Genomic DNA, 13,313 nt, shown 5'->3' on the forward strand with positions numbered 1-13,313 from the left:
CTACTCGGTAGGCTGAGGCAGGAGAATCGCTTGAACCTGGGATGTGGGGGTTGCAGTGAGCTGAACTAGCACCACTAACACTCCAGCCTGGGCAACAGAGCAAGACTCCATCTCAAAAAAAACAAAAAAAACACCAGAGGTGCTGCATGAGCAGCTCACACCACCACTGAAAAGTCAACTTCATCTTGGGGCAGCTGTTCTCAATCAGGATTTCTCAAGTTTTCAAACATTTTGGTCTCAGGACCCCTCTACAACTCTTAAAATGTACTGAGCACTGCAAAGAGCTCTTACTTACATGTATTATGCTTACCAATATCCACTGCATTGGAAATTATAACTGAAAAACTTGTAAAGTATTTATTCATTTAAATAGCAAGAAACTCATTACATGTTAACGTGCTTTAAAAAACTGTTTTCCAAAACAAAAAATTTAGTAAGAATGGCATGCTTTTGCATTTCTGTAAATCTCTTTAATTCTGGCTAAATCAAAGATGGCTGGATTCTCATAGCTGCTTCTGCATTCAATCTGTTGCAACAAATTGTTCTAGTTGAAGCATATGAAGAAAACTTGGCATCAAACCAACATTATAACTGTTTTTGTTTTGTGGAGATGGCTATGTCACCCAGGCTGGTCTTGAACTTATAGGCTCAAACAATCCTCCCACCTTGGCCTCCCATAGTGCTGGGAGCAACACTGTAATTGGAAAAGAGCAGTATTTCGTCTTTTCAATTCATTATGGGTAGTCTTCTTTGATACTACACCAGAACTCCCCAAGTGGTAGTTTTGCAAAGATTAGTTACAATACGAAAGTTAAAACCCTATTAATAAACTCTCGGTACTCTGTTGCATTAAAATCTGATTTACCTTGCACTCTGTACCCTTGAATGCATACACGATTTTATTACATCACAAATGGTCATTTGGAAAACTTGGGTTCACTGAATTATACAGGTCTACCAAATATTAAAAAACGTTATTTTTTTAAGCACACATTATACAGCATTGAAACTATATGCATTAATCCACCAATGTCAGCAGAAACATCTTTTAAGTATTGGGAAAAACTGTCAAGCTCATGTCAGAAAAGCAAGCTTTCTAAAATTCTATATTTTGCTTGAAAGCTCAAATTTTTCACTGGCCAGGAATACAGTCAGTTGTTTACCTTGAAGTGACAGACTTGCTTTATTCTCATGTAAGTCTCCTAAATACTCAAATATGAATATCCACAGTTCATCACTTGTTCTTTCAGATAAAAACGGAGCTCCATGAAAACACCAGCTTAGCTCACAAATCAACATACAAGTGCTCCTCAAAACCACCATTTTACTCCCCAGTACACAGCTTCACAAGTACTTTCCATGGTCACAGTACATTAAAAAGATAAAGTGTCAAGATTTGATAAAAATTAACCTCCTTTTACTGTTTCATCAAAAGCTTTTTTAAACTATGAGTGTGCAGTCTTTAAGAAATAAAATGACGGCCGGGTGCGGTGGCTCGCGCCTGTAATCCCAGCACTTTGGGAGGCTAAGGTGGGCAGATCACGAGGTCAGGAGATAGAGACCATCCTGGCCAACATGGTGAAACCTCGTCTCTACTAAAAATACAAAAATTAGCTGGGCGTGGTGGCTGGCGTACACCTGTAGTCCCAGCTACTCGGAAAGCTGAGGCAAGAGAATCGCTTGAACCCGGAAGGTGGAGGTTGCAGTAAGCCGAGATCGGGCCATTGCATTTCAGCCTATCGACAGAGTGAGACTGTCAAGAACGAACGAACGAACGAACGAATGAACGAATGAACAAACGAATGAACGAACGAACGGACGACAGCAAGAACGGAGGGAGGGAGGGAGAGAGGGAGGAAGGAAGGAAGGAAATGACTATATACAATACCGGATCTCTGCCTTGATTGTTCCTATGATGGATACAGCATTTCCCACCACTGCTTTTGCACTATAAGTACAAATGTTGAAAGACAAAACATCTCAGTAACATGAAAACTGTTTTAATATTATGTACCCTCTTTAAGATCTCAGTGGTCCCCCTCCCCAAGCATCCACAGATCACGCTCTGGGAAGTACAGAACATCTACCAGCAGGTACTGGTTCTGCTTGTTATGGCGATGTAAAAGTACTCCAATTCCCTCTTTTTTGTGCAGCACCCGCAAATATTTGAGAGGAAAGCTATTGTCTCACCTAAGTCTTGCAGTAACTCTTTTTGGTAACTTCGACAACATTCTATGCGTGAAGCATAAATGTTACTGATACTGGTTACTCTTACTTTACACCTTTTTATCATCCGTCTGATATTCAGAACTGAGCTGATGCCAAAAATATCTGACCAACACAGAGTAGGGCAGAAATACATCTAATTTCCATAAGGGCATCACACTTTTTGTTAATGTCATAGTTCTCAACCAGATTTTGCACCCCAGGGCACATCTGGCAATACATGGAGACATTTTTGGTTGTCATTACTGGGGAAATGGAGGGGTGGAGCTCCTGGAATCCAGTAGGTGGAAGGCCAAGGATGTTGTTAAACAAACTACAATACACAGGACAGGCACCTGCAAGGAATGAATCTGGCATAAAAGTCAATAATGAGTAGGTGAGAAACTCTGTTTAATGAATCCAAAGACTATCAAAACTTTCAGAAGCTTTACCACCATAGCTCTTAAATCAGACTATAATCTTTTCAAAAGTATGTTTGTAGCTACATATGAAATTTAGACAAAATATGGACACTTGATCAAAATGTTCTGTAACATCCTAAAATTCGATAATTTTGATTTAAATTCATTCTGACAACTCACCTAGGGTCCATTCCCCAATGCCACTCACCCATCCAAATTTAACATTAGGACAGGTGTACCAAAAATGAAAGTCAAACACAACATAGCGGGGAAATCACAATCCAACACATCAAAAAAACAAAATTTATGACAGTGTGACAGCAGTACATGAAAAACCAAGCAAATTCATGAGGAAGAAGCCCTATATTTCTTTAATTCTTTGGGCTCTCTACTGTTCACTATAGTAATTATGGTATACTTAGTTTTTGAGTCTCGCTTTGTCGCCCAGGCTGGAACGAAGTGGCATGATCAAGGCTCACTGCAGCCTCGGTCTCCTGGGGCTCAAGCAATCCTCCCACCTTAACCTCCCAAGTAACTGGGATTACAGGCATGAGCCACCACGCCCAGCTAATTTATGTGTTTTTTGTAGAGATTAAGTTTCGCTATGCTGCCCAGGCTGATCTCAAACTCCTGGTCTCAAGCGATTTACCTGCCTGGGCCTCCCAAAGTGCTGGGATTACAGGCGTGAGCCACCGCGCCTGGCCTCGTCTTCCATTTTACACACTTCAACGAACTCACGAAGAATTTGAAATACCTAAGGTCTTTCACAGAAATGTATACTTTCCCTCTTCAAAGAACGTTGGGGGAAAGTAGGTATAAAAGTACTTTTGGCCGGGCGCGGTGGCTCACGCTTGTAATCCCTGCACTTTGGGAGGCCAAGGTGGGCGGATCACGAGGTCAGGAGATCGAGACCATCCTGGCTAACACGGTGAAACCCCGTCTCTACTAAAATACAAAAAAAAATTAGCCGGGCGCGGTGGCGGGCGCCTGTAGTCCCAGCTACTCGGGAGGCTGAGGCAGGAGAATGGCGCGAACCCGGGAGGCGGAGCTTGCAGTGAGCCGAGATGGTGCCACTGCACTCCAGCCTGGGCGACAGAGTGAAGACTCCGCCTCAAAAAAAAAAAAAAAGTACTTTTAATTCCTAGAAATAAGACACAAAATTACTTAATGTTATTTCTTCATTGAAGCCTTTTAAGGTGTACATCTATCATTTTTAATGCTGGTATGATTATAAGAAAAAGAAGTCCCTTTTCAAAGACAGCAAAATGTTAACTGTTCATAACGCCGTCATCACATGACATCACTGCAAACATTTATTTCCTACTGAACTGAGAAACACCACAAAAATCTTGCTTAGACTCAGTTCTCCTAGGGTCTCTTATCATTCCATGAAAGGGAAAAAATCGATAAACAGAAACCATGCAGATTCCAAGATTTTAGACATGTATAGTTAATTAAGTCTAACAAACGTTTTCATCACAGAAGTAATGTGATAAACTTCCTAATAACATAAGGGGGTGGGTGGGAGCCTTGAAAAATTATTTTAAAATACATAAATTTCGATAGAAGTCATGAGGGTCTGTGTCAAAGTTAAAGTCTCACCTGTAAAGAAACACATCGACACACACACATATAATCGTAAAACTACAATCGGTGATTATATGCAAAAGAAATTATCCTTACTCAAAAAAAAAAAATAGACCTGAGTTACTACATTCGATGTCTAGAAACCACAAAAATCTTTATCCTGAATTTAACCAAAACTTTGAGTGTCAATTACATGTTGCGTTTTGAGGCTAAGATGAAGAAAACTCGGTCCCTGGTCTCAAAGAGGCACTCTTACGCTTCAATCTTCAAAAATGGAAAAATGCGGTCTCACTACTTAGGCCTCTACAATGCTGTATATTTGCAGAAAAAAAAAATCCGTAATCTACTGGCAATGAGCTGCCAAATTATATCTCATTATCAGAAAGGGGGAGGGGAGGAAAAAAACTTTTTAAAAATCCTCTAAAAAAAGAAAAAGGCGTAGTGGGATTAGAAAGCATAAAGAGACTAGCTTTAAGCCTTACAACCAGGGGGGGAAAAAAAAAAGTATCACCAGAGACAGAGAAAGGAAGCAGAATGAAACCCGGTTACCCCATCAAAACAAAACAGGGAAAGCAATACATAAGCCGTTTCGGAGGAGGGCACCCTGGGAAGTGCCCCCTTCTCCGACCGACCGTGAACGCTAGGGAGGACTGGGGCGGAGGTGGAGGCAGGGGGACTCAACACTCAAAGCTGGGCTTTTAACTCGTGCTCCTACATTCAGACAAGGTCAGTGGAAAGGAGCTAACTCTGGCGCACAACACAGGCATCTGGAAATGGAACAGAGTGAGCAAGCTGAGGCAGACCAGGAACTGAAAAGCAACATCGAATGGGCCCGAGGGGCGCCGAGAGCGAGCCCGAACCCCAAGTGCTGATCCCGCGTGGAGCAGGGTCTCGGTTCCCCGCCGCCAGGCAATGTTTTGTTTTGGGGTTGTTTTGGTTTTCTTTGTGGACGGGGCGGAGAAGCTGGAGTGGCCGGGCTAGTTAGAGGTTCCTCCAGCTCTTCCGGAAGGGGAAGGCCCCCGGCCCGACGGCAGGTGACCCAGCCAGGAAGGGTCGGGGGACGCGGGAACCCAGCACACGGGAGAAGTGCGGCGGCGAGCGGGCGAGGAAACAGGAAGGTCCCCAGTCCTGCCTGCCTCCTACCGGGGGGAGGGTCGGGCTCGCGTGCCACCCTCTCCGCCTACCCTTTCCCCTTCCCGGACGCCCCCCAAGGCCCAGCCGGCGAGCGAAAGAAAACAGAATACAAATTACTTACAACGGCATCGTCTCCTGCGCCGGCACCGCCCAGTCACTTCCCCCCCGCAACCGCCGCCGCTGCCGCCCTGGGCATGATCCACTGAGGCGGGAGGGAGGGGGGGGCCTGCCTCAGCCCTGGGTCCAACCCCTCTCCCGCACCGCTCCCGCCGCTTTAAGCGCTTCTCCTCCTTCCCCTTCGTCCTAACATGGCGCCCGAGCGCTACCACAGCAACGTTCTAGAACTGCTGACGCCACCACGCACGCCGTGCGCGCGCCTGCGCACCAGCGCCGCTCGCCGCGAAGCCTCACGGGAAGCGGAGTTCTTACGGCAGCCGGCGGCCCGGCAGTTACCACGCCGGTCTTCTCCTGCTTAGTTGTGGGTGTCAGATGGTGGAAGGGAACGGTCAGGGAGGCTCCGGGAGGTGAGTTGTGCCTTGGGCGGGGACGCTCTCGTGGGCAGTGCGGCGTGGACGGCGCAAGGAAGAACCCGGAGAGATCCCAAGCCCACGAGGCACCGCTTCCGGCGCATTGTGAGGTCCCACCTTTCCCGCCGCCTGAGGTCGCGGCGGCTGCTCTTTCCTGGAGCGGCGTCCCTGAAGGCGCTGCCAGGGGGCTGAGGCACCCACGCGTGCACCGTGTGTACCCCACAGCGCGGCGCTTAGAACGACTCGCAGGAGTCGCTGCCTTGGGTTGGAACCGGTTAGTCAGCCGCTTCGTACTCGACTGCAAAGTAACAAGTACTTTACCGGGCAGCGGTGCCGGCCGCGTGTGACACGGCGCGAGGTCTTATCCCACAGCCGACGAAAACATGTCCCCAGTACTCCGTTTCCCTCCCAGACTGCGTCCCACCCAGTGGACCCAGATGGAGCTTTCCGTCTGTTTTAACACGTGATGCCTGACCCAGGCTCTGAAGTATTTGTTGAGCTAATAAATGTGTAGGTTAGGACTGTGAGGACAGTCCCCGAATACAGGAACACGGGCTGATTTTACTTTTGAACAAATGATGCACTGGAACTTCCTGACAGAGCTGACCTGTTTTATAGGAACATCAATGGCAGTCACCGCTGGCATTTTAGCAAAGGCTGTCTTGGTCATAATTTTCCCTTGACTGTGTTTCCAGCCCGTCATCTATCTCGGGTGGGACCTGGAAGTCTACCTTGTAGCGACCTCTCGGCAAAAGTGTGAGAAAGTGTTTGAGGCAGAGCCTCCTCTCTCATATGCCCTCCATCTGCGAATTGTAACGAATTATAAGTTCTACGGTGTCACATAGGGGGTTAGTGGAGAGGAGGAGGGAAAGAATCAAATACAGGACGCTGCATTAACCAAAGTTTTAAACTCTTAAATGTAATACGCATTTGTGAGTCGTCAGGAAGTTTCACAAAGGCTTTCCCCTTTTTCACAGAATGTCTAGTAGGACTAGTGACTCCGAGTGGGAAAAGCACAGGACCTGTCCTTAAACCTGCCCTGTGCATTAGGGTAGCCCCTTGGCCACTTAGGGCCACTGAGCACTTGAAATGAGGCTAGTTCGTTTAGGATGCACTGGAAGTGCAAAATACGCACGGGTGTCAGTTCGAGGAATGTGAAATACCTCTCTGATCACTTTTTGTATTGATTGCACATTGAAATATTTTGGATATATTGCGGTAAAGAAAATGTAAGCCGGGCACGGTGCCTCACACCTGTGATCCAGCACTTTAGGAGGCTGAGGTGGGAGGATCGCTTGAGCAGGAGTTGGAGACCAGCCTGGGCAATATAGGGAAACTCCTGTCTCTACAAAAAGTTAAAAAAAAGTTAGCTGGGCATGGTAGTACGTGCCTGTGGTCCCAGTTACTCCGAAGGCTCAGGTAGGAGGATTGCTGGAGTGGGAGGTGGAGGCTGCTGTGAGTCGTCATCTCTCTGCTGCACTCCAGCCTGCATGACACAATGAGACCCTGTCTCAAAAAAAATATATATATATATACTATTAAAATTAATTTTACCTGTTTCTTTAAATGTGATCACTAGGAAATTTTAAGTTATATATGTGGCCTTCATTTCCATTAAATAGTACTTATCTGGAAACAGACTTATGTTTGATTCTCATTTCTTCCACTTAGTCTCTTTTCCTTTTGTCATCAAGGTGGCTTTGGCTGGGGACCCAGCAGCATAGTTGTCCCTAAAAGACTGAAAATCTGAGATCCAGAAAATTCAATAATGTATTAAGGCTGTGGACTTAAAAGCTGCTTATAAAGATATGCCCTGGGGCCTGGCACAGTGGCTCATCCACACCTGTAATCCCAGCTCTTTGGGAGGCAGAGGATTCCTTGAACTCGGGAGTTCTAGACCACCCTGGGCAACATGGCAAGACCTTGTCTCTACTAAAAAAAAAAAAAAAAAAAAAAAAAAAATCAAAAAAATTAACTGGGCTTGGTGGCACACACCTGTAGTCCCGGTTACTTGGGAGGCTGATGTTGGGAGGATCACCTGAGGCAAGGAAGTCGAGACTGCAGTGATCCCTGATCATGCCACTGCACTCTAGCTTGGCAACAGAGCAAGACCTTGTCCAAAAAAAAAAAAAAAAATGCACTAATGATGTACTTTATGAATAAAAGAATGGGACTTTTTCAGCTTATGTTGTCCTCTGCCAGGCATCTCAGAAGGCAGTGAAGAGAGGGATGCTAAACATCCATGCTTTTGGTCTATAATTGCTTCAAACTATTTTTGTTTCAGCCTTCCATAGAATGAGGCCGCTAGATAGCCAGCTGATGAATAGTACCTAGAATGTGCTAGATACCACGCTACTTGCCTAAGACATTTAAAAGGAACAATATCGAGGGTTGAGGATGGAGTCAAGGTAGACTTCATGTAAGAGAGGTCACTTCAGACATGTCCTGATATGTTAGGGTTTGGTAAGTGGACAGAAGGAATAGAAGGGCATCTCAGGTAAAGAGAACAATTTTTAAAAATAAAATGAGGCCGGGCGCGGCGGCTCACACCTGTAATCCCAGCACTTTGGGAGGCCGAGGCGGGAAGATCACTCAAGGTCAGGAGTTGGAGACCAGCCTGACAAACATGGTGAAACCCCATCTCTACTAAAAATACAAAAAAATTAGCTGGGCATAGTGGCGGGTGCCTGTAATCCCAGCTACTTGAAAGCTGAGGCAGGAGAATCACTTGAACCCAGGAGGCGGAGGTTGCAGTGGACCGAAATTGTACCATTGCCCTCCAGCCTGGGCAACAAGACCAAACCTCCATCTAAAAATAATAATAATAAAAATTTAAAAGTGCAAATAATTTATTTGGAGAAAGGGAGACTTTTGAAGTGACTAAACCACAAAATATTTAGTGAGGAGTGGTGAAAATAAAGCTGGAAAGTGAGAGGCAGAAGATAAGGGGCATAGTGGTGCACACCTGTAGTCCTCTATTCCGAAGGCTGAGGTGGGAGAATCATCTGAGCCTGGGAAGTCAAGGCTGTAGTGAGCCAAGATCATGCCACTGCGCTCCAGCCTGGGTGACAGAATGAGACCATGTCTCATAATAAAGGGAGTAGGGGGAGATGGGAGAGCATATAATGACTCCATAAATAGACAAGGGAATTATAGATTGTGATAAGAGGCATTAGTAAACCAGGCATTAGAGTTGTGGTGGAGGCCAACTTCAGATAGAGAAGGATTTCAGAGGAACTGACTTTTGAGCTGAGACCTGAAGTTAATTCTGAGAGATTTAAAATTTTTCTTTTTGTGAATGGAGGAGCCATTGAAAGTTTTAAAACAGGAGTGAGGTTACATTGATATTTTTGGAAAGATGACAGAAAGTGTAAGGAATGAATTTGAACTAGGAGAGGTTTTGAAGCTGGAAGATGGGTGAGGTAGCTCTTGCGATCATTCAGATGAGAAATGAAGTTTGAAATAAGGAAGAGAAGAAGGGAGCAATTTGAGAAAGATTTAGAAGGCATAGCTAATTCTGGATGTGAGAAGTGTTGGAGAGGAAGAAGACCAAAGTGATTTCAGAGGTTCTGGATGGGGGCAGGTGACAATGATTGGAGCTACTGATAAATGAAATAGGAAATAGAGGAGTATAACTAGGTAAGTGGATGAGATTGAGAGAGTAGTAACTATGTGTTGATTTTGAACTGCCTGTGGGACATTCAGAAATGTCTATGAGGCAGTTGAAAATATGCTTCCGGAGCTAAGAGGAGAAATTTGAGCTGGAAACATTATAAACTCTAAAAACAAGAATCATGGCTTGGAATCATGTTTCGGCTCTGGAAGGACCTTATATACACCCAGCGACTACTCCAACTCAAATTTCATGAATGAGTAACGAGCTAGATGCTCACAGATCCTATTTAGGACCCAGTTAAGAATAAAACTCTAGCCAAGGAAAGTGAAGAGTAAGATAAGACCAATTAATAGTATATTGGTACAGTCTACTGTTACCCTTGCCTTGCTTGTCCTGAGTCCTGCCCACACCTCCCTCCAGCTGCTGCTGGTCTCCATGACTATTGCCCCATCACCTAGTGCCTGTTTTCTTCTGGCTGCAGAGAAGGGGGAAGATGTGTTCTACTGGAATTTTAAGTATAGTAATCTCTCTCTACCCCCAGGGGATACCTTCAAAGAGTCCCAGCACATGCCTGAAACAGGGTAGTGCCAAACCCTGTATTTACTATGTTTTTTCCTACACATATATACCTATGATAAAGTTTAATTTATAAATTAGGCACAGTGAGAGGTAAACAGCAACAATAATAAAATACGACAATTAGAACAATATACCAGCATGACTACTCTTGTACTTTGAGGCCATTATTAAGTAAAATAAGAGTGACTTGAACACAAGCACTGTACTATTGGACAGTTGATCTGATCATGGAGAGGGCTGCTCTAAGTGACTAACTGGCGGGCAGTGTATACAGTGTGTGTATACAGTGTGGAAACACCAGACAAAGGGATGATTCATGTCCACCTGAGCAAGAAGGCGCAAGATTTTATGACACTACTCAGAGTGGTAGGGAATTTTAAACTTATGAGTTGTTTATTTCTAACATTTTTCATTTACTATTTTCAGACCACAGTTGACCACAGGTAACCAAAACAGGAAAGAGAAACCCCAGTTACGGGGGAACTACTGTGTCATTCGGATTGCATTTTCCACAGAACAATGTCATAAATAGTGGAAAGAATTTCAAAACTGGTTCCCAGAGGCCCCCAGTGCATTCAAACAAACAAACAAAAAATACATGAAAATGTTTTTGAGAGCAGAAACTCTTCATACAGAGGGAACTACATGAATTGTGTTTTATTGTCATTTAGGAGTAGTCATAGGAGATACTGTGTGACACAGAGATTTTTATCCCGGTAATGAACTCTGATGATCCACTGGGCCAATACTTTTCAAAAAATTAAAGACCAGACTTATTAATTACTAAAATAAAAATAATAATATAAGCATTTTTATCCCATGAGTACTATACTCTTGAGCAGTCCTTTCATTAAATTCATATCCCCTTTTATTTTATATATCTATTTTTTGAGACAAAGTCTTACATTCTGTCACCCAGGCTAGAGTGCAGTGCTGTGATTATAGCTCATTGTAGCCTCCCTCTTCCAGGCTCAACTGATCCTCCTGCCCCAGCCTCCCAGGTCGCTGGGACTACAGGTGCATGCCACCACACCTAGCTAATTTTTATTTTATTTCATTTTTAGTGCAGATGAGGTCCCAGCTATGTCACCCAGGCTGGTCAGGAATCCCTGGCCTCAGGCAATTCTCCTACCTCGCCCTCCAGCAGTTCTGCCTTGCCCTCCCAAAGTGCTGGAATCACAGGAATGAGCCACCACATCCAGCCACTTTATTATTTTGACTTTCACATTTAATTCTATGCTCCACTTCAAAATAATTTTGTGTGCAGTATGAGATAGAGAACAAGGCTTGGCTTTGTTTTTAATATGTGGATCTCTAGTTGATGCACCATTTATTTAAAAGATCATACTTTCCTATCGAATTGCCATGGCACCTTTGCTGTAAGTCAAGTGACTATAAATGTGTGGGTCCATTTCTGGGTTCCTGATTCTGCTCCGTTGATGTATGTGTCTGTTCTAATCACTGTAGCTTTGTAATAAGTGTTGATATCTGGAGAGTTTAGTTCTCTAGGTTTGTTCTTCAAAATTGTTTTGATTATTCTAGGTCCTTTGCATTGCCATATACATTTTAGAACCAAATTACTGATTTTCTTTTCTTCTTTGAGACAGAATTTTACTCTTGTTGCTCCAGGCTGGAGTGCAATGGCGTGATCTCGGCTCACTGCAATCTCCACCTCCCGGGTTCGAGCAATTCTCCTGCCTCAGCCTCCCGAGTAGCTGGGATTACAGGCATGCACCACCACACCCAGCTAATTTTGTATTTTTAGCAGAGATGGGGTTTCTCCATGTTGGTCAGGCAGGTCTTGAACTCCCCACCTCAGGTGATCTGCCTGTCTCGGCCTCCCGAAGTGCTGGGATAACAGGCATGAGCCACCACACCCGGCCCAGATTACTGATTTTCATCCCCCCAAAAAACAAAGGTAGAAGGAAGCAAGCAAAGATGGAAAGAAAGATGGAGGGAGGGAGAGAGGGAGGGAGAGAGGGAGGGAGGGAGGGAGGGAGGGAGGGAAGGAAGGAAGGAAGGAAGGAAGGAAGGAAGGAAGGAAGGAAGGAAGGAAGGAAGGAAGGAAAAGAAAGGAAGGAAGGAGAGAAAGATACTGGGATTCTCATTGGAGTTACATTGATTCTATAAATCATTTTTGGGGAAGAATTGAAGTATTAACAATATTGGGTTTTATAAAGTATTAATATGGTCTGTCCCTTCATTTCTCCATTTATTTCATGTTTAATTACTATCAGTAATGTTTTATAATTTTCTGTAGAGGTCTTACACATGTTCCTTAGGTTACCCCTACCTGTTTTATTGTAAATGATAGCTTGCTATGATTTGAATATTTGTCCCCTCCAAAACTCATATTTAAATTTAATCCCCAATGTGGCAGTATGAAGAGGTGGGACCCTTAAGAGATGTTTGGGTGATGTGGGCCCTGTCCTCATACATGCATTAACCTATTCATAGATTAATGGAATCATGGGTTAATGGATTAATGGATGGTAGTGTTGGAAGGATGAGAAGCACAGAGACTCCAGATACGTTTTGAAAGTTGAGCCAATATAATACATTGATGTATTGGATGGGGGGGTAAGAGAAAAGAGCTGGGCACAGTGGCTCATGCCTGTAATCCCAGGACTTTGGAAGGCCGAGGCAGGTGGATCACCTGAGGTCAGGAGTTCAAGACCAGCCTGGCCAACATGGCGAAACCCCGTCTCTACTAAAAATACAAAAATTAGCCAGGTGTGGTGGCAGGCACCTATAATCCCAGCTACTCAGGAGGCTGAGGCAGGAGAATCACTTGAACCCAGGAGACAGAGGTTGCAGTGAGCCAAGATTGAGCCACTCCATCTAAAAAAAAAAGAAAGAAAAAAGAGAGAGAAAGAAAAGGAAAAGAATAGAGAATGACTCCAAGGTTTTGGGCCTGAGCAGCTGGAAGGATGGAGTTGCCAATAACTGAGGTGGGAAGATGGGGGAGCGGCAGGTAGAGGGGAGGGAGGACGGGGATCAGGAATCAGCGTTGGCCATGTTAAAGTTTAGCATGCCTATGAGACATTCAGATGGAGGAAAGAAAGTGTTTCAAGGAGGAAATGATAAAATGTGTCAGATGTTCAGAGACACCCAGTAAGATGAGGCCTGAGAATTACCAATTGGATTTGGAAATATGGAGCTGGCTAGTAACCTTGCTATATTGGGACCATAGCTGGAGGAGGATGTGGAGGTGTGGGAAGGTTTTTGCATTTTAATTTGGTT

The 13,313-nt window shown here is 44.5% G+C and overlaps 1 protein-coding gene and 1 long non-coding RNA gene across 7 annotated transcripts in view; one reads left to right on the plus strand and one right to left on the minus strand.

Moving 5' to 3' along the window:
- The window catches only part of LOC105467449 (poly(A) polymerase alpha), a 65,116-nt gene extending 59,421 nt beyond the window's left edge, over positions 1–5,695 (minus strand). For 5 of the 6 annotated variants that reach the window (XM_071099635.1, XM_071099634.1, XM_011717056.3 and 2 more), the window contains exon 1: positions 5,470–5,689. In XM_071099635.1, the coding sequence (XP_070955736.1) occupies positions 5,470–5,477 (8 nt within the window). In that variant the 5' untranslated portion in view covers positions 5,478–5,689. Of the gene's footprint in view, positions 1–5,469 lie in introns of all 6 variants that reach the window. The other variant, XM_011717054.3, reaches the window with a different exon arrangement.
- Positions 5,696–5,741: 46 nt separating this feature from the next.
- LOC139364188 (uncharacterized) lies at positions 5,742–7,515 on the plus strand. The gene is made up of 2 exons (XR_011625571.1): positions 5,742–5,872; positions 6,101–7,515. It is a non-coding gene; the product is annotated as an uncharacterized lncRNA (long non-coding RNA).
- The last annotated feature ends 5,798 nt before the right edge of the window (positions 7,516–13,313 follow it).

This window comes from Macaca nemestrina, chromosome 7 (assembly GCF_043159975.1).
Source record: "Macaca nemestrina isolate mMacNem1 chromosome 7, mMacNem.hap1, whole genome shotgun sequence".
Lineage (NCBI taxonomy): Eukaryota > Metazoa > Chordata > Mammalia > Primates > Cercopithecidae > Macaca > Macaca nemestrina.